Below are 21655 nucleotides of genomic sequence, written 5' to 3'. Positions count from 1 at the left end.
ATTCAATATGCTTTTAAGTGAAAAGAAGGACACAGATACGTCTAGACAAAAGAATAACAACATACCCTGAATGAAAAGCACTGAACAAACTGGGGAGGGGGCCGGTCTAAGTTTTAACAAAATATAAAGACCCTAGAGATTCCCATAACTAAATTGATGATTCACATCTGCAAGAAAAACTGAACAAAAGGTAAGCAAAGGGTTATAAGATACTAATTTATGCTGAAGGTACCATATTTTTACAGCTCAGACTTGGGTTTCTCATTAGTTCAGGAGTTAGGAGGAATTTCCCCCCCTCAATTTTAAGGCCCCACTCCAAAAAACTGTGTGTCTGATTGACTGAGAGGGATTTCCATTATCAGATATGAAGATATCTTCTTCCTCCCTTACAATCACTAACTTAAAAAACACATGCTGTCTACTATTTTATACAGCACAACATGCCGACTTAGAATTGCCTTATCTTTGTCAAACTCCCACACTATCTCGTCTTGTTTTTAAGCAAAATGGCAAATCGCATTTAACTTTAAAGTTGGTGTTTTTCATTCTTCAGTGGGTGGAGTAAGAACTTTATTTTCTTCGAAGAATAACAAAGGCAGCTTGTTACAATGCCAATAAGCTACATTGTAGGTAATTTACTAAATAAAGACATGAAATGCTAAGGAAAGTATTCAGAAACATTTTAGTGCTCTCCCATCAATGAAATCATTCTGAAAGAGATATACTATGTAAGAATTTTCAAGTAGCTCAAAATGAATGAATTTTAACTGTTTCCTGCATTCCATATATAAAAAACTGTCATCAGGTGGGACTTGTAAATGAACTTCAAATCAGATTCCTGAAGTTTCAGCTACCACCCTAGGCAGACTGTGCCAAACAGCTATGCTATTTCCTCCTCTTTTTAACTTAAGATTAAAAATACTAATATTCAAGACTGTGTCTCCTATTAAACATCTTTTGTGTTCACAAATTCCTTTAGCAGCTCTAAAAGTAAGACATCCCTTTGTCACAAGACAGCAGGATTTGCTTTCAATGCGTCAAGCAAACCTGGAAAAAACCAAGGTGTTAGTATGACCAAGTTATTCATAACTGTAAAAAATAACAAAAATACAAAATAATATGACTTGGTTATTAGGTATGACAGCAGCACTTCAATTTTAGTAAGTTCTACTAGCCAGCGATAAGCCTCTCAGGAATCTGCTCAGACTGAAGTGTGGGAAATGTGCAGTAAACGAGAGAGTGAGTTCAAGTGCTCGGGGTGCAGACTGACGACACTGCTGAGCCAGTACAGTGATATCAACTGCCAACAAGGAGCGATGCTGTTCTCATCCGAACCGTACATTTCCATCCTCTTTATTTTGCTGACAACAGTGCAATGCCTGAGCCTATGGACACACTATCCACAGAGGTAAATTAGTAAAACACAATCCCCAAAAGCCAAAATCCCATACCTTAACCCTCTTTCCTGAACATCAAAGTGAGCAGCCCCCAGCTCATTTGGATCCCTGAGCCAGCTAACCCTCGGGTCAAAGCCAGACTTCTCCGTTGGGCAGCAAGTATCTGCTAGTTTGGCTTAGCTGCACTGTCTGATTTAATGGGAAAATACTTGCCTTTGTCTGAGACCAAGCCATAATTTTAAGATTCTGCAAAGGGTGTCAGACTGCCAGACAATATAAAATTAAAGCATGATGAATCTTGGCTAGGAAGTTTAAATATATTCTGTTCTGCCCCAGAATAACATCACATGATCTGCTTTATCTACTTCACTCCCTAGTCCTCTGGCACACTGAAAATTTTGAGAGCAGTTGAGACTAATTAAACTTGATCCAGAGGGGTTGAAGTTTGTATTAATCCAAAAGGGAATGCAGACAGGATCAGCAAACTTATCCACTTTTTAAAAACAAAAAGTCAAAAGGCTTCTCAAAACAGTGGTTATGGGAGCTGCTCATATCCAGCCTGGCCACAGTCACCAGTAGCTTTTATCTAACAGCTGTTAAAGAGACAAAGCCAATGGTCTAGATGTGAAATCAAACTCTTTCTGCACTCCCACACCTCATCTCCTTAGGTCAGGAGTAAAGGACTCTTCTGGGAAAGTGCTGAATTCAGAGAGCTGCTCCCCTTATTCTGTCTCCTCAACCACCAAACGTAGTGGTAAAAGTTCAGTAGCACAGAGCCACTGACTGCTACCTCCAGGTTTCTGGTAGATTTAAGTACTGCGAACTGGCTTCAGCTCCAAGGCTATTCCAGAAGGAATATTCACTCCTTACAGAGTGTTTTCATTGCTCCTGAAGAAAGATGTCATATTAGCGTCAGAGTTTTGCTTTTCACTTTCGCTAGTGTTTCCTGAATCTTCTGATACTCTATTTTAAAAAAGGCATTTGTGTTACACTACTATTTTAGTTGAAGTAGCAAAGACAGTGAGGAAACGACTGCTGTGAACCAATTCCTTGCCAGCCTAGGCTTACATGCACAGAACATCAAGGAGGAAACAACCATCCACTCTCTACTTCACCCAGACAGACTGAATAAAAACAAACATGTACACAACCCAGTTCACAGTTCTCAGGTCAACGGGAGCCAATCTTTTCATCAAACTAACAATAAGCAACACTATTCAGCTCCAGAAACAGCATGCTCTCCTTTATTTCTGCTACCAACCTCAAGCTGCAAACAACTCAAAAATATTTATGCAGTTTATCAACCTGTCAGCTTCCTTCTCTGACCCCTTTACTTTCCCTGCTCTGCCTCAGATTTTTGGTACCCAGAAAGGAAATCAAGCCTGGTTATAAAGCACCAAATGCCCTCCACCCAACCAATATGCCACATGAGAGTGCCAGTGTTAGCCCACAAATCAACTGCAATTCTTTAAGACTACTTGCTCATTAAGCGCTTGACAGTCCTAAAACATGCACGAGAGATGCCAGAAGCTGTAGAAAGCACTCAGACTTAACTAATTTTCTTCTACCCTGCATATAGAGCCTGATATTTGGAGTTGAACTCATAGTAGCTGTGAAGAAAAGATTCGTAGACCTCAACTCACCTCTAAAGCATATGCTGATTTACCTGCTTTTGATGTTTCTAACAACATGAAGAAGAGGGGCAAGTATCTGATCTCAGTGATGGAAGCAAAACATTCAGCATCCTGCTCATACAACTTGGTTATAAAATACTACCAGGCTGAACCATACTTTTCAACCCCTCACAGAGGGGCTCTTCATTTAACGCCAACAGAGCTGCCTTCAGCAGCTTGAATTGTCTGGCCACAGTCTCAAACTGCACTATTAAAATTGGATCTGTCAGCTTTGTTAATTTTTTTGCACATTTAAAAAATAATCTACTAGGTAAATAATCTATTTAATCTTTATAGGATTTTTACTCTTTAGAAGCAGTGTATATTATTTACTATGAATTACAGGTATCAAAGTGCTGTCACGATTTTAAGTCATGAACTATACCTACACTCACATAGTCTCGTTCCTATCCCAAAACAAGGTAAGCAAAGGAGAGTGCACATGTGCGATACGAGAACTTTAAACTATCAGCTTTTTGCTTCAGTGCCTCCAACATTGGTACCCTAAAATGACAGCAGAAAAATCAAATCCCAAACTTCAAGACTAAATAGAAATCAATTATATATTGTCTATAGAGCATTCGGCGCTTTGTGTCACAGACAAGTATTGTGGTCAGTCTCTTTGGTCTGTCATCTCAGCACCATCTTCAATAATCGTTAACAGTGTATTTCTAATGACAAACTGAAGCAAAAGAAAACACAAAAACACAGTGTGAATAGCTCAAAAGCAAGTTAAATGGTGCTTACCAAACACCTGGAAGCCTAGCACACAAGTGTATGTCGTCCAATCTATATCCTTACAGTCAGAACGATTCCTGATCAGCTTACAGCCACTTGGAATGTCCCCTGTCAAAAACCAAAGTGAATGATGAGTAATGCCATATAATTTTATATTTACATATGTGCTCTTGGAAGGTGCTAATACAGTAAATAAATGCATCTTAAAACTGATCTGGAATCACATTGTAGAAGCAAAGACAGACCAGTACCTTTATCAAATTCCAGGTATCTGAAGCTTCACTTAGTATTTAAGAGTCACATTTACGTCTCATTTCCCTCTTCAGATCAGCGTACCTTGAAAACATTTCCCTGCAGCTTAGGTCCCCTGCTACCTACTCTACAGAGTGCTTTAATAAAGTCTGTAATCCTTTAATTTCTCCATCCTACCAGATTTATTGATGTGCTAAAATTCAATCAATCATTCAGGAAGATCTGCTTTTAGAAAAGTGAGAAACTACTGCCAGAGGAGCCTTAGACTGCTTTTCAACTTCTAACTAGGAAAGAATGGCCATCTTTCAATACACCAGCCCAGTACTAACGGGTCACAGCTCTTTGCTTCCCTATACAGGCAATTATAAACACCAACATGCCCTTTTGGTAGACTGAGATATTGCACTATCTGGATCCGAAACCTAAGTCATGACAGGCAGAAAGAACATGTTAAGGTGACAGATACTTAAACTGATGTCTCTTCTTGCCTGTACAGGAAGAGAACTACAATCCTCCTGAATCTTGTTAAAGCCACAGGAAGACAAGAATACAAAAACCAATTTAAAAACAGACCGATGTGCCCTACCCAGGTTGACCTTTTCATGTAACCACTATATATTAAATTCATATTTTCACATATCAAAAAAAAACCCCAAACCACCAAACACAAAAGTATTAATACCACTAACTCATTAAAGTAGTATTATTGTTTTGCTTAGTTTTCAACACCACCAGCCAAGATAAAGCTTAAAAAAAGAAACCCCAGAACAGAACAGTGGCACAGACCCACTGATTTTATTCCCCCAAAATAACTGATACAGTTGATGCTAATTAGACAACTGTATATACTATTTTCAATCTACAGAACTTTGGGCCAAGTTCAAAACATAGTGCCACTTGTTCTGTAAATTCTACGCTGTTAAACTGATTTATGACCTTGTAAAGAAGTAAGCTATATTTGGCATTGCCATTAGGTAATACACAGCTCTGAATAACATCAAGGTATCAGGTTACACAAGTTCAAATGGGTTCCTTTGTCAGTAAGGGTTTTCTACAGTCCTGATCTAACACAATCTTCTAAATATTCTGAGAGCTAATAGATATTTCTGTTTCCAGTGTATTTAATTTCATACTTACAGTATAGTATTTCATAGTCTCCTGAGTTTGACATTATATACTTGTTGTCCGGGGACCAGTCAAGGTGTGTAATATAGCTGGAATGTCCCTGGAGAAGAATGCAGTAACACCAATGTGAAACATGTATTTTAATTCAAACAGAAGCCGAAGTTGCACCCACAGATGGGACAGCTAACAGCAAAAAAGCACCTCCTCCACATCTGCCACAATTCACTTGTGCTCCTTTAAAGGCTCTTTACCCCGCAGTGCCATGCTCGCTAACAGCTAAACAAACACAGGCTGGGCATCGTGCCTCTCCCACCGCATGGTGGATTCGTCACTTTTAAACGATGTCATCCCTGTTGGACCCCAGAATGATTTACTCCTAGAAGGTATGTTGCTAAAATATGGATGAACTCACACTTGTACTTGAATTAAGAAAGTATACATTGCTACTCATTAAGAAAGGCAAGTAACTTACACATGATCATTTTTAGATCCCATCAGAAAAGTGACAGATAGGACTCTCTTTTATTTCTCTGTCCATTCAAAATAATTTCCATTAAATGCACGCACATTCAAATAACCTTCGCACATCCTAAAAACTTAAGATCCCTTGGTTAACAACCACCATGTAAAACTAAAAGATTAAGGACTACTGTTACAAGAACACCCTTTTTGAAGGTTTCTCCTGTGCTTCTTTTACACTGCCTGCATGTTAGGGTCAGCTTTGAAAGGAGTCTTCCCTACAGGCACAGGGTCTTCTACGTAAGAATCAAAACACTTCGGCCTAGTTGCTGAGTTATCACCACCAAGAGCACACTGAGGGCTAAACACCCATCTTTGTTTTTGAAGGAGAAGGTAGATGCAGCTCTCAGAATATTTTTCCTGGGCATGAACTTTTTTGTTGGTAATAATAACAATAACAAAATAATAAATATTAATAATAACAATAATAATAATAAAAGATATGGCAGGCTTCAGAGAAGCCGCAAATTTGTGTCAGGTAGGAATAAATTATTTCTTTGTAGAGGAAAGTGTAGGAAATTAATAGAAGTGACATATACTGAACTCTTCTCTTCTTCCACCCTTCCATTTCTTACTGCTCCTCTTCCCCTTGCAAGACCGTCCATTTTCTCCCTTTCCTAGTCATTCTGCCAGGCAACAAAACGCCACTTTCTTGACTTGATGCCAATTCGCCTCCCTCTCTTGGTGTGCATTATGAAGATGGCATCTCTCGGCCCCCACTGAAAGGTCTCTTGGCCCAGCCTGCGCCTGTGTGCCAGAGCCATGCTGGAGCACTGACCTGGCTGCCATGCCACCCACCACGCCAACTTCCTTTATAGAGAACTCAGAGATGCTCATTGCTTCGAGAATTACATGTAGAATTACACCCGTATCTCTCTCACTCTCCCCAGGTTCTCTGTGAAAGACTGCAAAAACATTTAGGAGAAAAGCTAGCCTTTAAGATTTATTTACTTATGAACTAGTCTCTGCCTCATGCAGAAGAACTCTGTATTGACATAACTACTTTCTAGTCATAAGTGGGATATATGATACCGACATGCAAACTTGGTATTTTAAAAAAAAAAAAAAAGCATAATTGGCTAGGATTTTTTCTCTCCCCCCCCCCCCCCCCCCCCTTATTTTCCAAGTCTTCAAATTTGCAAGCAAACTCAAACTCCAACATGGAAAAGAATTGGTCAGTCGTTTACTAAATCCTGCCAGACATTTGGCAGCTGTTAAAATTCCTGGGGGCGGCGGGGGAGGGAATAAAGCATTTGGCCAGGGGGCTCCATGCTGCAAAATCCCTTCAGGCAAGCGATCACCCGAACAATGAACTGGAACACAACGTTGTCTTAATATTTTCAATAGGATGATCCCATTTTCTACTAAAATCTTTCTTTGGTAGCTGCCCACTCATAAAGCAACATTTTACTCTTTCCTTCTCTGTACCTTTATATACAATGAACGATCGCTGACTAGTAAAACTATCTGACTAAATGGCAACCCTCTCCTTCATGGCAATGTTTATCTGTTTCAGACTGAAGTGGTGCAAGGGCCAAAATGCCCACAGCCTATAGGACAGGTACACTGATTATTTCCGTTTAAGTCCAGTGTATCAAATACTTTAGCATGGATTTTACCCCACAGCTGTGTTGGTAAATGCACAGCACTTGCTCCTCCTTTGCTAACAGATATCTCTGATGTAAGACAGACAGAGACAGCGCCAGCTACCTTGGAGCTGCTGACATGCTGGAGGTTCATAACCCAGCCCATACCTTCACATTGCTGCCTGCGTAGTGGGAGCCCTCAAAAAACAGCTGCACAAGTCAAAACGGTTGTTTCAGCTCATCTGAAATCGATCACAACCAACACCATCCCCCACTGTGGAAACAGACCTACAGGTCAGAGACTTGCCTCTCCAGCAGCAGCAGAAAGCCTGGTCGTGACTGAAAGGGGATTTAAATGTAACAGTGGGCATACAGCCCTTATGCACAAGCTGATGCTGGTTCAGTAGATAAAATCCTTCTGAAAGCATTCAAACAATGTATTCAAGCTGGAAGAAACAACCAGAAGCTGACTACCAGGAGGACTGAGTCATAATACTCTGAGGTCACCCGCAGGGCTACTGAATGACAGAACAGCACCACAAGGATGAGATGTCAGCGCCCAAGCACCGGCCAGGAGAGCGCTCCGGACCATGAGCATGCCTGTGCGTCTCACTGTTTAGCATCAGGCTGGTATCCACCCGCCAGCGTGCTGGCAGGCGGCAGAGGGGAGGTGCAGGGCACATGAAACCCGATCGGCAGTGTTAGCTCTGGTCAGCTAACACGCTGCTCCCTTCTGCACAAGCCGACGAGTCAGGGAAGCTCAGCCCCGACAGAAACCAGGTTGCTAATTTTGGCTTCTAACACGCAGTCACTCCGACTGAAAAAAATGGTTAACAGAAATCTGCTTTGAAGCCTTAACACTTCTGCCTGAGTATAACAGTGCTCATTTCTCCCATCCCAATTTTTACAAACCTCTTTCCTGCCAAGGCAGAGGGACAGACGTACAGATGCTGGTTTAAACAACAATATGCTTTCTCCTGATATATAATACATATGACATACAGAAATAAATTATCTCATATACCTTCACAGAGTTCACAGAGACCTTGAAGTACATAGCAAGCTAAATATTATGTACGTTAAGATTAGCCATCTCTGAGTGATTTTATCTTGCATGGTTAAAAAATAAGTGATGGGCTGAAATGCTGTACTGAGGCACAGCCATCTGCTGCTGTCCCCATCAGCCCCCTGGGCCCCTGGTCTGACCTCCCGGTAGGCTCAGTCCTTTCACCACTGCCTGAGCTCCCCAGGAAGGCTGCCGATCTGATTTCTTGTCTCACAACAATCATGCTACCAGCTAACCCCATCACCACCCTGCTTGGGGGCTGCAGGACGCCCTGGCTCACCCTACACCACATCAAGGAGTCTCCAACACACCCAACAGCCTTCCCTCCCAGCCACATCCCACGCCAGTGCCAAGCCCTCCCTGCCAGCCTGCACACCACAGGGATGGAGCAAACCCACCACTGCTGACCACCCTGGCAGCCCTGCGTCCCCAGCAGCAGCTGGACCCAGGCTGCTCTGGTCCCACATGCTCTAGCAACACAGGGTGTCCTCACAGCCAAGTGACACCTCTCAAAGACAACATATATGGCACTAAAGGGCTGGCTAATGCCTGTTCGTTTCCCCTCTAACAATTTCCACTGCAAATCTTGCATCAAAGGCTGGGAGGGGGGTGGGGTGGGGTGAATCTTAGAAAGGAAAAAAAAAAACACGCCCCACTCCCATTTAGCCTTATGGTCCCCTTACCTCCCATTTTTAAATTAAAGCAGCTCGAGAAGTTATTTTTAAAACTGAAGAAATGCAACTGGTGACAAACATGAAAAGTGTTTTGAGTAGGGGATGCATTCTCTAGGAAAAAAACCAACCCCACCAACAAACAAACAAAAAAAACCGCTCCACATGTCAAATGTGAACCTATTCTTATACCATAATTTGCAAATCCCATTAAGGTTCTGATGTTCTTTATGTAAATATTCCCACTAACCTAAAGAGACAGCTGAACCTCATGCCAGGATGTTAGCTAACGAAACACTTAAGGGTGTCCCAGTGTTAAAAGACGTACTTTTTTTTCTTACGTAAGTGTAAGGACTAATATAAACTTCACTACTTGTGCTACACTTACATCTATTTACCCTGTGCCAGAAATTTGTTAACTATCACCCAATTCCAAATTTTGTAGTAACAACTACAACTGAAAATAGTCTATATTTGCAACCTCCAAAAGTACATATTCTAACAAAATTCCACCACCTAATGTTATGTTGATGCAAGGAATACTTTACCAACAGGTGGAAAATACCCCCAAAATGAGTGTAATATTTTCCCTGAGTTTCAGCATATAGATACAAGACATTTCTCCATCTTACTGCTAATTTCCCATTTCAAGAAACCAATAGACTGAGAAATCAGTCATACTTGATGCAAAAGTGTTCACCTAACACTAATGGTTGCAGTACCCATCGGACTGAATTTTTAAAATTAATCAAATGCTGAACCCCCTCCCAAAACCTATAACCAAAACTAAAAATGGAAAAGCACCAAGCCGGAAAGAGATCCACTGCTTAACATCTCAGCGTATGGATAACATCAAAATGCAAGAACTGCTAGTTATATTTGCTCCACAACTTACAGTGCATTTTCCATATCTGCTATACTTTCTTCCATTTTCTGTTACTACGTAGAGGTAAATAAAGTTGTCATGGGATCCAACAGCAAGTAAGGTGCCATCTACAACACAAAATATTTTATATATATTAACAGAGTGTTTGTTTTCCAAATTTCAGTGATTTCAGATTTATCAGTAAGACAACAGTCTCAATTATACTACTGCTCGCAAACTGTACTTAAGGAAACATAACTGTTTACATGATGTTGTTTTTCAGTCAGAATCTGTTTACTTTGTGGGTATGTTTTTTGGGCAAGTTCTTTCACTTCTGCTTTAAGTAAGTGTCCAATGGACAGGGTATAAATCCTCAGACTGCACTGGATTTCTGGAAATTGTCAACAACAGGCAGGCTTGAGTTTTCTGCATCACAAAAAATGCAGAACAGTATTTACTCTAAACTTAGCTTAGCTTTGGAAGGGGAGATTGCATATAAATCAGCACTAAATGTCTAGAGAAGTGGTGGAACGTTCAAACATTACAAGCCATTTTCTAATGTGTGTTGTCTCCATTTAAAAAAAAAAAAAGTAAGTGGACAAGAGTTGCCTTGAATCATGATCAAATGACTCTAGTGTCGATGAACACCAGTGCTTTAAAATAAACTGCTGTGCTTGGCAGATGTGGCGGCAGCAGCAGAGGAACATTTTGCCCACTGACATGGCACATTATCCAAAAGCAAACAAGAAACAGATTTATGAGAGTGTTGTCCTATCCAGTTTTAACAGAGAGGAGTTCAGCTTCTGATGATCTGTCACGTCACATCTGAAGAGAAGACTCGATACTGGCTTGGCTTCCACGTAAGCCCATAGCAAATACTTGACAAACACCTCTGAGTTTCAGACAGCCCTGAGCTTAGTTTTATGGTTTTGTATTAATAAACTTGAAAATTAACTAAGAAGTATATTAAAATATCACTGAAATACTGAGCTTTTTACAGACTTTTCTGTTAACCTGTCAACTATTTAGTTGAGAACTTTTGATTTCTCTGGGAGCAAAGCTACCATTTATTATAACAGCACAGTTCAATGTGAAGGAAAGGCCGGGAAAGGTGACTGCAATGTTTGCAGTTACAAAACTCCAAGATTTATCATACACAAACAAATCTGTAACCAAGTATTCAGTTATATATTAAGCATCTTAAATGATTTTTTTCAAAGCTCTGCCTTTTCAGGTGACTGGGGAGTACTTTAATACCGTTTAACAGAACAAGCATCTCATTCACTAGCAATTATTCTGAATGTACAAGACTGCCTACCTACTGAATAGCGCATCACTGAGAGCTGTTCATTGCCGTCAGTGTGTATTGAAACCAGATCCCTCGTTTCCGCATCCAAAACAAACCACCTAGAGAGAGAATTCCAATGAGTATCACTTCCACTAAAACAAGACAAAACAAAAAAAGCAAGCAAAAGAGCAATAACTGCTGCCTGCCTTCATCTTCTTATGCTAGCCCCTCAAGGGCAGCACAGCTAACATCTGTTTTTAATGGAATGCTTTTCTGGTTCATAAAGTGATAAAAGTTTAGTGAAGAATATATAAAAGATTCTAAATACAGCCCAATCTTTCCCCCTCCCTTGAACACTGTAGTAATCACCAAAATGTCTACTGGATGATAAACATGCCGCCAGATAGCTAATATGACTGCACCTTATCATCTTGAAGCCTTAAGGCTACAGCAGAATTTTAATCTAGCACTTCTTCCCCATTTTGAAGAACAGCTTTGATATAAAAACTGATCTTTCAATTTGTATGATGCAAAGTTAAAAAAAATAGAAGTAGCAGGAGAGAGTGGAAAACATTTCCATACTCATTTTAAACACAAAGTATATTCTAATTTGGTATTTTCCCCTCAGTCTTTTCCATTTCTATGAATAATTTTATCATGGTAAGAAGGAATAACCATTTACTGAAATTTGATGGTTCATAACCTAGCATTTTTTTTTTATTTCCTGCTTGGATGATTTATAACTAAGGTAATTAATCACATTTTTTCTACTTAACAATACTTTTTAACCTGCAGTATTAGTTATGAGGCATATGTAAAAATCTCAGAGAAGCTTCCAAAAACTCAGTGGCCCCATACGCTGAAATGGCCACTGACAGTAAGGCAGGCAAGATCAGCAGAACCGAAGCATCTTGCAACAGTTCTGATGCCTGTCTCACTCCTAAATACATGAACATTAGCAAAACAAAAGACAATGAAAATTTAATAAAAATATATATACACATACATGTTTATCATTAAAACAGAAGATCTCAACATGGCTAAACACATGAAAGCTGTACTTAGAATTTAATTTCTCTGCTCCAAACTTCTGATCTCGCAACCTTGCATGTACGCTACAGCCAGGTTTCCATCCCTAATGGCAATCAGCGAGTTCACACGCTGTGGAAATGAGTACAGCAATTCCACCCACCATCTCACACAGGCACCTAATAGTGAACTCAGCGGAACAAACACACCGCAACAGCTAGGAGCCTCTCTTTCAAAACAAACTTATATAAACTAGAATAAACTCCAGGAACAACAGCGTACATCACTGCTTTCTATGGATGGAGATGAGACTCCAGTTCACAGTGATCCACTGTCCGGCAGCTAGGTATCTGGGAAGTGGCCTGGGCCAATGGCTTAAAACCAGCTTGTGGTTAGAGAATCACATGAAAGAAATTAAACGACATGCACATAAAGAAACGCCTCAGCCCCACATGCCACGAACTGCTGAATAATCTGTGTGCAAGACAGATGGAACCAGTGGAAATCAGCTAACATGTTTGGCACTGGACAGCAGTAGAAAGCATGCTCAGAGTTTCTCTGCTCAAAGTGGACTTTTGATTTCTTCCAATCTACAAACTGAAGCTCTGAAGGTTTTCTGCATTCATTAGGAGTTACAAGCTGAGCCCTCTGTGTTCCAAAATACATAACGAGGGTAGAGCAGGGAGGCTGCTGCAGCAGAGACATGCCTCTTAATGCAGGCCTTGAGACCAGCTCTTTAGGTTGGTCCTTTGAGGCTGTTACCTGAACCATGTAATCCTCCAGTTAATATTATGCAAAATGAAAAATACCCAAAGTCTAAAATGCAACCAGAAAAACATGCAAACCCCTCTATTTTACTGAAAGCACAGTGGTGGTATTGTGTGGTATCAAAAACAATGCAAAACTTCTGCTTCTCTTAAAGAGTGCATAGTGAACTTCATTTGGCATTAGGAGACAGCACTTTGTGACACTAATCCTCCAAAAATTTTTCTGAGCAAGAGATATTAGCAGCAATCTTAGCTGATGAAGGAAACAGTCAGTGCACTGTGGCAAGTTTGATGTGAATTTAAGAAAGGAAGCATTGGTCATATTTAGTTCAGCTGTTTCTTGCTGCTTCCACAAGCCGTAATCAGACATGCTCTCTTCAGTCTTCCAAACTCTCCCAATGCTGCGGCAAACATTTCAACTGCCAGCAAGAAAGCCTGTCTCCATGAAACATGTCTCCAGTCTAGCGGCTACAGCAGTTCATCGGCCCTTCTTGCAAACAGCTGGGGTCCACCTTGAGACTAACTCTGGGAGAGGATCTTCCTTCCAACACAAAGGTATGCAACAAGCAAATGGCAGCTGACCCTGAAAATCCTACTGGGCTGTGAAACGCAAAGCTTGGCTGCCAGGTGAACTTCTGATCTGTAGATCGCATGAAATAAATGGAATCCCAGCTGGAAGGTAGTAGCTCTTTTGGTTTTTCTGTTTTTTATTAATTTTCTCCCAATTGTTACCGAAGATAACACGCTTAACTTGTTTGTATGTAAACAAGATGGAACTTTTGACATTTTCATTCATTTCTTGTCTTCCCATTCCTTTGCTTTAAAAAAAACAAACACTAATAACCTGTCTAAAAATGTGTATGTTTTTGGAAACAAAACTCCTCAATGACTCCCTTTTGGAAAACAAATTCTGACCCATGACAGACATTTATTACTGATAATTCACATCTGTGAATGCAGAATTTTTCTGATGAAATCACCGGGGAAACAGTATTCCAAAGTAGTAATATATTTTTGCACTTACACTTGCAATTCCCACGTTTAGTTAATACTGACTGTTGAACCTGCAAGGCATTAATCAGACTGAACAAACCAACCAATCTTACAAGATTGCTTCCCTGGGATATTTAGGCTTCTTCATCTTAATACCACAACAGATGCTGAACTGGCATAAATCTCAATAGCTCTGTTGACTGATCTGCCTCCTCGTGGCTCTGGCTTACGCTGGTCTTGTCCTCCAGCCTTCAGTTTTCTTAATAATGTTAGTATTTTTGTAAGAACCTTACTAATCATCTTTTCTGCAGTGCACAGCACTCAAGATATTCTACATGATCAGTCACAGAGAGGTCTACTTCTCTGCAGATAATACCACTGGCAGCATGGCAAAAAGATCTGCATAGTGCCTTTTTTTTTTGTGTACTGCCACTTTTCTGGTAGGATTTCTGATTGTCAGCCCTTCAGGTTTTTCAGTTGTGCACTTCCAGGATCCATAAAAAGTATTAGCTCTCTCCAAACCAGGCTTAATCCCAAACAACTGATGATCAGGCACACAGAAGGTATTTAAAGAAATGGTTAACAAAACCTGCAACAGACAATCTACAGACAGACCAAGAAGGGAAATGATACGGAAATACTCATCATGGCAAGTGGTATGTGAAAAGCACACCAAAACCATGACATGTTGGCCTGATAAAAACTCACCACTGTGAAACAACAGACAAAATGGGAAGACAAGCAGAAAAATCAGTTTTCTTCAGATGTCACAATTTTAACCATCAAACCCAACTTTCTCAGTGCTCCATTCCCTACCCCTGTCTTACTGACCTCTGTACTGGAAGCAGAGCAGCACTAGAACGACAATAGACAGACACATGCAAGGTTTATTGAACTTTAAACAAATTAGACTCATTTAATACTGGATTTATGCATTTTGGGCTATAAATCAAGTAAGTTATTAAATAACTTGTTAAGGACCTGAGACTATTTTCTCTCACGCATTAATCAAGATACATCATGCAGCCCTCATTCCTTGGGAAATAACTCCCTTGACTGGATTATCTGGTGCAGAAAGCACAGCGTGATGCTGCTGGTCCGGCAGTAAATTTAGAACTGTTCTGTTTCTCTTAATTCACAACTTCACTTGTTTCTCATACATTTGTACACTTACCAGGCCTCATTTCAATTCAGTTTCATTGTATGTATCAAACCTATCACTGAATCATGCAATTTCAGAATGCAATGAAATACAATGGTAAAAATATAACTGCTCAGTGCCAAGAACAGGGTTAAAAACCAACCAAACAAAAAAAACTCCCCCAAGGCCGTCATCATAAATTTATCCAACACAATATGAACCGATTGCATCAAATAATTAAAAAATATGAATTTAAACTGGTAAGTGCTGAAGTGAAAAAGTAATGTTAAAACACTGGGAGAAAAAAGTCAGAAGTAAACACAAGACCAAATGCTTCAGCCGCTTCACATGCCTTCATTGTGCTTTGATGTGGTTTCAAAAACATGTAATAGCTCTCAAGAAATGTAGCCTGACCTTCTTTTCAGTGTTTCAAGTACTATTACACCAGTATCTTCTGCTCTGTTTAATGAAGGTAGAAATACTTGTTCAATTTAATGCTATAATTAGAAAGAGATGGAAAAAATGGAAACGTACAACGTGGAAACCAAATATAAAGGAGCTTAGCAATATTTTCTCAGGAAGGTAAACTAGGTTTTCTAGCCTGATGTTATACCTAATGAATTTAGTATAGGCTGCATCTTCATCTTGGAGAAGGAAACTGCTTAAAAAGTATTTAACATTTTGTTTTTCCAGGGAAGTTGAAGGGTGTTGCACATGCTCAGCAGTTTCTAAAATCCAAATTTTAAATGGTTTTTAGGAATGAGGTGAGGTATAAAGAAATTTCTAGGGAGTGAATTAAACGCAAAAAAAATTTCCGATTTTCTTACATGCACCATGCATTATTTCATCGAGTTGTCAACCGTGAGGTATAACAGAAAAACAGAATAAAAATGCTAATAGATTTAATATCTGCTCCTCTCACCTTTCTAATGCTATGAATATCCTGTTTTTTCTTTTAATTGGTACTTGCTAAAAATCCATTGCATGAGACTCCTTTCTTGGGAGATGATACCAAGCCAGAGTTTGACTATGAATTAAAACAAATTTTATCCACCACTGAAAGAAGCCCAAGTTAAAAGATACAGCTTGTGTTTTGATAGCTTTCAAATACGCAACGATTTCAGGAAGAATACGAACAGCTCGACAGTACTTCATTGCAGCAATGTGCCATGTTGAACTTTGTCTTACACAAAAATCAAAATCCCAGCCTGTACACTTGCCTGTCCATGTCAATTTAAAAGGTTGCAAGTGTTTGATTTGTGTAAGAGAAAGATCTGTACTGTACCTGTCTTATAAACTAATGTAACATACACACACAGTATTAAAATATACGATACTTGATAAAGCCAACAAGGAGTGCTCAGGGAAACCCCTGCAAAAAAAACCCAGTTAAATAAAAAACAAACCAAGATCTGGGCTTTCATGAAAGAGTAGTTAAAAAAACCAAAACAGCCTAAGAACAGTCAAGTAATCCTTCTGTCTTCATCTAGCCCATTTAAGGAAGATCTGCCCGCTTCCCCCAAGCTTTTTAGGCTACTTAACCTCAAGCAAAAAGAATAAAAAGCAAATTAATTCTGATATATAAGACAAGCAGTATCAAATTGTCTACTTTAAACTTTCAGTCATCACGACTCAGTTGAAAGGTGTTTACCTGCCCGAGTGCGTTCCTATCGCGACCACCGCTCCACTGGGATGGAAGTCAGCACAGTGCCCTGGTTCCTGAACGGAGAGGCACAGACATGTCATTCACCCACCCACTTCCTTACAGTCAAACACCTCTCCTTATGCCAAAGCTACCCTAAAAGTCTGAAGTGAACTGACACAGGGAAGACCAATCAGTTAACAGCATGCTTATAATCCTCAGGCAGATTTTCTTTTAATGTATTGGTAACATGCACTAACATGATCTTCTCGAAAGCAAAAAGCCCAAATTTCTGTGTAAAAAGATACTTTTGCTTTGGTATTAGGACAGAACTAGCCAAAATATGAAATGAACAACAACAGTAAGTAAGGAAGGACATCTAAAGGCAAACCTGGCGCAGCTATAAAATATCCTCTTCAGACTGAATGGGAAAAAAACTGTAACAAGAACAAAGGACTAAGTTTTATTCAACTTGCATTGTCAGAATGGCATCAGACAATGGTAACCAGATTGCAGTCTATACAATGCCTGATGAGCCTGGTTAAGTTTATCAGAGCTTCTACAAAATTTTTGCTTCTCTTGCAATCGGATGGAACAAGGATGTTGCAGAAAACTAATGCCTTTTCTTATTTCCAGCTTTATATTTAACATTAAAGGGTTGACGTACATCTAGCAGCCTGGTCCATTCCAGTGTGTGGTCCACAGAGTTCCACATACAAACTTGCCTATCTTGGGCACATGTTAAAAATAAGTCCTTGAAAGGATGGGATGCCAGTCCCCAGAGCTCATCTGTATGTCCCTGGAAAGAAAACACGTATGATTTAAGAATTAATAAAATAAAGACTCTCTTAAAATAACACACCAGTGGGGAAAGCCTTTACATTTTTAGGTTATAGAAAAAAAAAAAAAGTTGTGCTCACCTGTACCTCTACTAGGAAACCATCATTAAACGTTGCCCGCAAAACAAAGTTTCGTGAAGTACCCACTAGAAATTGATCTGCTTTTCCTTCCGCTACTGCTCTGATTGTTCCATACTGGTCAGGAACCTAGGAAAAGAAACATCCGTAAAACCACATCATGCATCTTGATATGTGCTTATTTTTGAAGGCCACAAATAGTGCACAACAGCAGTACCAGAACTACAGTTCTCCCAGTAAAAAGGAATAATCTAAGCACATATACACTAGATCAGGACTTGACCCCAAACCTACCTCATTTATTTGTTCAGTACAGGCATGCGAGACTATCTCACTCCAAAACAATCACAACTATGCCTTTTTAATAAGTCTCCGTAGAAAAAAATTACAAATTAAATTACATGGATTTTTAAGTGTCAAAATACACTAAACAAATGCACTCCACAACCTTACAACTCATCTTACAAGAATAGGAATAATGCATAGCTACTGTTTACTTTTCAAAACGTATTGTGAAAAATAAGAAAAATCTTGCAGCACACAGTAAATGCTTCCCGAGTAGCCCTAAGTTAATGTTCATATGCCTTATGTCAGCAATGACCCTGAATTTTAGTGAGTTTATTGCATGCTTGAATTCTAATATACTTTTATTTTACAGTGTGTAGTTGTTTGGTTTTCTACACTATTTCTCTTTAGAAAATAACTTTAATATTATCTACACAAGATAGAAAAACAATGCAATTACAGCAAGTTGCCTGTCAGGTTTCTGGTAATATTTCTCAACATAAAAAATCAGCTTTAACATAACATCATTAACAAAACAAAAATAAAGACACTGATATGAACAGAGCATGTTACTTAAGCCTAGGAGCTGTTTATGATAGTCAGCACTTGCTTACTCTCAGCCACTTTCTAAAGGTCAGTATTAGATTCAAAGGAATAACAAACTCTACATGGAACTAAGCCTACATGTTAAGGGAAGAATGCTGCTATAAATTGACACTAGGTAGGTGGAACAAACCATTATTAGAAAAAGTGTTTATGAAGAACACATTATTTCAAGAGGCCATCTTATTGTCAAAAAAAAAAATATTGAAAATCCATAATGTACAACTTTTTTCCCGTTCATCCACCATTTACCTAGCATTGATATATAGCCAAATCACAAAGACACACATTCAGTAAACGCCTGTTTTAGGATAAAGTTAAAAGAAGTTCCTTAACATAGCTTATTAATCATTAATTTCTACAGAATGCCCATATGTATCCTACCAATTGTTCACCTTATGCCAAAAATTCTGTTAAAACACTGAAATCCCGGTAACACTGTCTTTCTCCAGACAGGCAAAGTTAACAAAAACACAGGTGATACTAAAGAATATCCTCAAAAAAGGGATGAATAAAAGAAATTAAGAAAGGGCTTGGAGGAAAGAAAAACCTTAACTTCAACTTAAACAAAGGAGAACTGAAACCTCGTGTAGGCTCATTTATAGGCTGAACATTTAAATGCTTTTTATTATAAAACATTGTCATCCACTTAAAAAGACAGCAACCGAAAGATATTCCTTCATCCTAACTACCGATCCTCCGAAGGGTGGGGAGGGCTCCATCTTGGTAATCAATACATTGCTTAAGGCAATTTCCTTGTCATTCTTGCTTTCTTACCTCAATTTCCCTTTCAGGATTCAAATCATGATCCCACAGGATGATCTTTCGGTCCTTCCCACCTCCAGTTAGCAGCATCCCATTCCTCATTTGACAGAGCGTGAACACACTGCCATCATGAGCTTTAATTTGTCTGGTTATCTGATATACTCCTAAACGCACAAAAAGAAAATAATAAAGAACACTATCCCTTTCTTCACATGGGGTTTACAAGAAGCTGTGCCTCTTGGCAGAAGAATAAAGTAATAGTGTATAATAAATAATTAAATTTGGATTGTCAGGCTATTAGTATTGGATTAGTATTGCAAACACAAGGTGGTAGTGTTTTCTTACAGGATAAAAAGATAAAACAAAGGACCTGCCTTTCTGAACAGAAACTTTTCTGAGGTTGATTGTTCTACAACTTGTGAAGGCAATAACAACTATTTGCAAAATGCTTTCATTTCTCTGCTATCCAAGGGAACACAGTTTTTCCAGATGCAAGAGAAACTGTCCTTCAGAGTCAATAAATATTTAGCATGTCATTATTAGAGAAGAATTAGAGCTATTTTATTAAAAGAAACCCAAAGACTTGTTGTCCTTATTATGGGAATAAAAAGCAAATTTTATTTTAAGCAAATAAATAGCAAAGTTTCCAGGATGCATGAACCTAATATCTAATGCTGGATGTTGCCTGACTTAAAAATAGTATAACCAGCATTTGGCATCTCTCAATATAGCAGTCTATCCAAAGGAAAGCACTAGGAATAGTGAGAGAGAGATGAGAAAATTTAAACAACAAAGGTAGCAAAGGAAGCCTTTTGCATCCTAATTTGATATTCAAGTCAAAAGCACTGCTGTAAGAAAGTATATTTTTAAAAAAGCAAGATTCTGGTGCTTTGATTGAAAACTGATTGAAACTTTAAAACACCCCCACCCACCCCCATATTCTCGAATAGCAATCACAGAAAGAGCCTAAACCACCACCCAAATAAATACCAGCTCAACTTTGCTGACTCTGCCTCTGGCTCAAGTCAGTTCAAGTCAACATGCTCTCACACTGTGAAAAAAGAGCTTTGAGATCACATCTTGTGACCAATCTAATGTGATAAACCAACAAAAAGATCCCATATTTAATTAAGCCAATGTAAATAAATGTTCTACTCGGTATCTTTTAAGAGTATACTGGGAAAGGTTATTTTTGCACAAGAACTTCAAAATTAAACATAGATAATTTGTTAAATTACTTTTCCATTGCAGTTAGCTTGAAAGACAAGAAAAGATTTACCTACAAAACCAGACTTACCATTAAAAGTCTAGTTTTTACATGAATGTTTTCCTGGCATACCAATTTAAACTGGAGTGTTTGAAATAGCTGCCAAATAAAATAAATTATCCTTGAATTTATAAGTTACCTTAGGGCTCAACTGTGCCAGGTCTGCATATGTTGGGTAACAAATAATTTTCCTTTCTTTTTTCACAAAAGCTTTGCCCTAAAGAGCAGGTTTCACCCAAATCTCAAATAAGATGGGTTTATAAGTATATTTTACAGCCAAGACTTGACTATCTGCTGTACCAGATACTGTTATTTGTGTAACTGGTACAAATACGCATTAAATTTTTCTGTCACATACAAGTCCTATTAATGTCAGTTTCAACACTTGATAATATTCCTCTGAGACTGAGTGCGGTACAACATAACCCTTAAAAGGCAAAGGTAGCCTGCAGAATCCTCAAAGTGATCCCACAGCCTTTTTCAAATCTTCAGGATGAAAGGAAAGCTGATTAACTGCACATTTGTTTTAAATGCAAAATATTTAAAATTTTAAAATATTTAAAGTAGTTTTCATTCATTTCTGGCACAGCCCAAGTAATTATTGAGAAACTCTACATTGCTCTGAAGTCAGTGAATTCATGAGACTTGAAGGAGTTTAGTACCACCTGTTAATAACAGGAAACGTACACCTTCAGTCAGGTCTGTTTCCCTAATCCTTTTCTAATGCAATTCTTTGTGTTTGCCTTCTACAAACTATCTGTGATTAACTGTGAACGTATCCTACCTTTAGGTCCTTTTCCTGGAGTAGATTCTACAGTAGTTTTGCCCCATATAAGTATTATCCCACCTGAGTCTCCAGTTAGCACATCTCCATTTCCCAAAAAAGCCAAACACTGAACAAATTTGGGTTTTTCATATTTCTGAAACAAAACAAGCAAAAGAAAGGGATAATTGCTTGCACTCTTCACATAATTAGCATAACATATCCACACCCAAACATCCTGCATACATGTAAGCAGTATTTAGCGTTTTATGTTTGCTTACTTTTCTGCTCAAACAGTACATG

General features: G+C 39.0%; 1 protein-coding gene across 6 annotated transcripts in view; it reads right to left on the bottom strand.

The window, feature by feature from the left end:
* EML4 (EMAP like 4) overlaps positions 1 to 21655 on the bottom strand; it is a 161075-nt gene that overhangs the window by 2854 nt on the left and 136566 nt on the right. For all 6 annotated transcript variants that reach the window (XM_075089015.1, XM_075089016.1, XM_075089010.1 and 3 more), the window contains 9 exons: positions 21374 to 21509; positions 19335 to 19486; positions 17673 to 17798; positions 17420 to 17551; positions 16762 to 16829; positions 11211 to 11299; positions 9923 to 10020; positions 5198 to 5285; positions 3818 to 3916 (listed from right to left, as the gene is read on the bottom strand). In XM_075089015.1, coding sequence (XP_074945116.1) covers positions 3818 to 3916; positions 5198 to 5285; positions 9923 to 10020; positions 11211 to 11299; positions 16762 to 16829; positions 17420 to 17551; positions 17673 to 17798; positions 19335 to 19486; positions 21374 to 21509 — 988 coding nt within the window. The remainder of the gene's footprint in view (positions 1 to 3817; positions 3917 to 5197; positions 5286 to 9922; positions 10021 to 11210; positions 11300 to 16761; positions 16830 to 17419; positions 17552 to 17672; positions 17799 to 19334; positions 19487 to 21373; positions 21510 to 21655) is intronic.

This window comes from Phalacrocorax aristotelis, chromosome 3, assembly GCF_949628215.1.
Source record: "Phalacrocorax aristotelis chromosome 3, bGulAri2.1, whole genome shotgun sequence".
Classification (NCBI taxonomy): Eukaryota; Metazoa; Chordata; class Aves; order Suliformes; family Phalacrocoracidae; genus Phalacrocorax; species Phalacrocorax aristotelis.
Note: the sequence above shows the minus strand (reverse complement) of the source record. Positions and strands in the feature narration are given on the sequence as shown.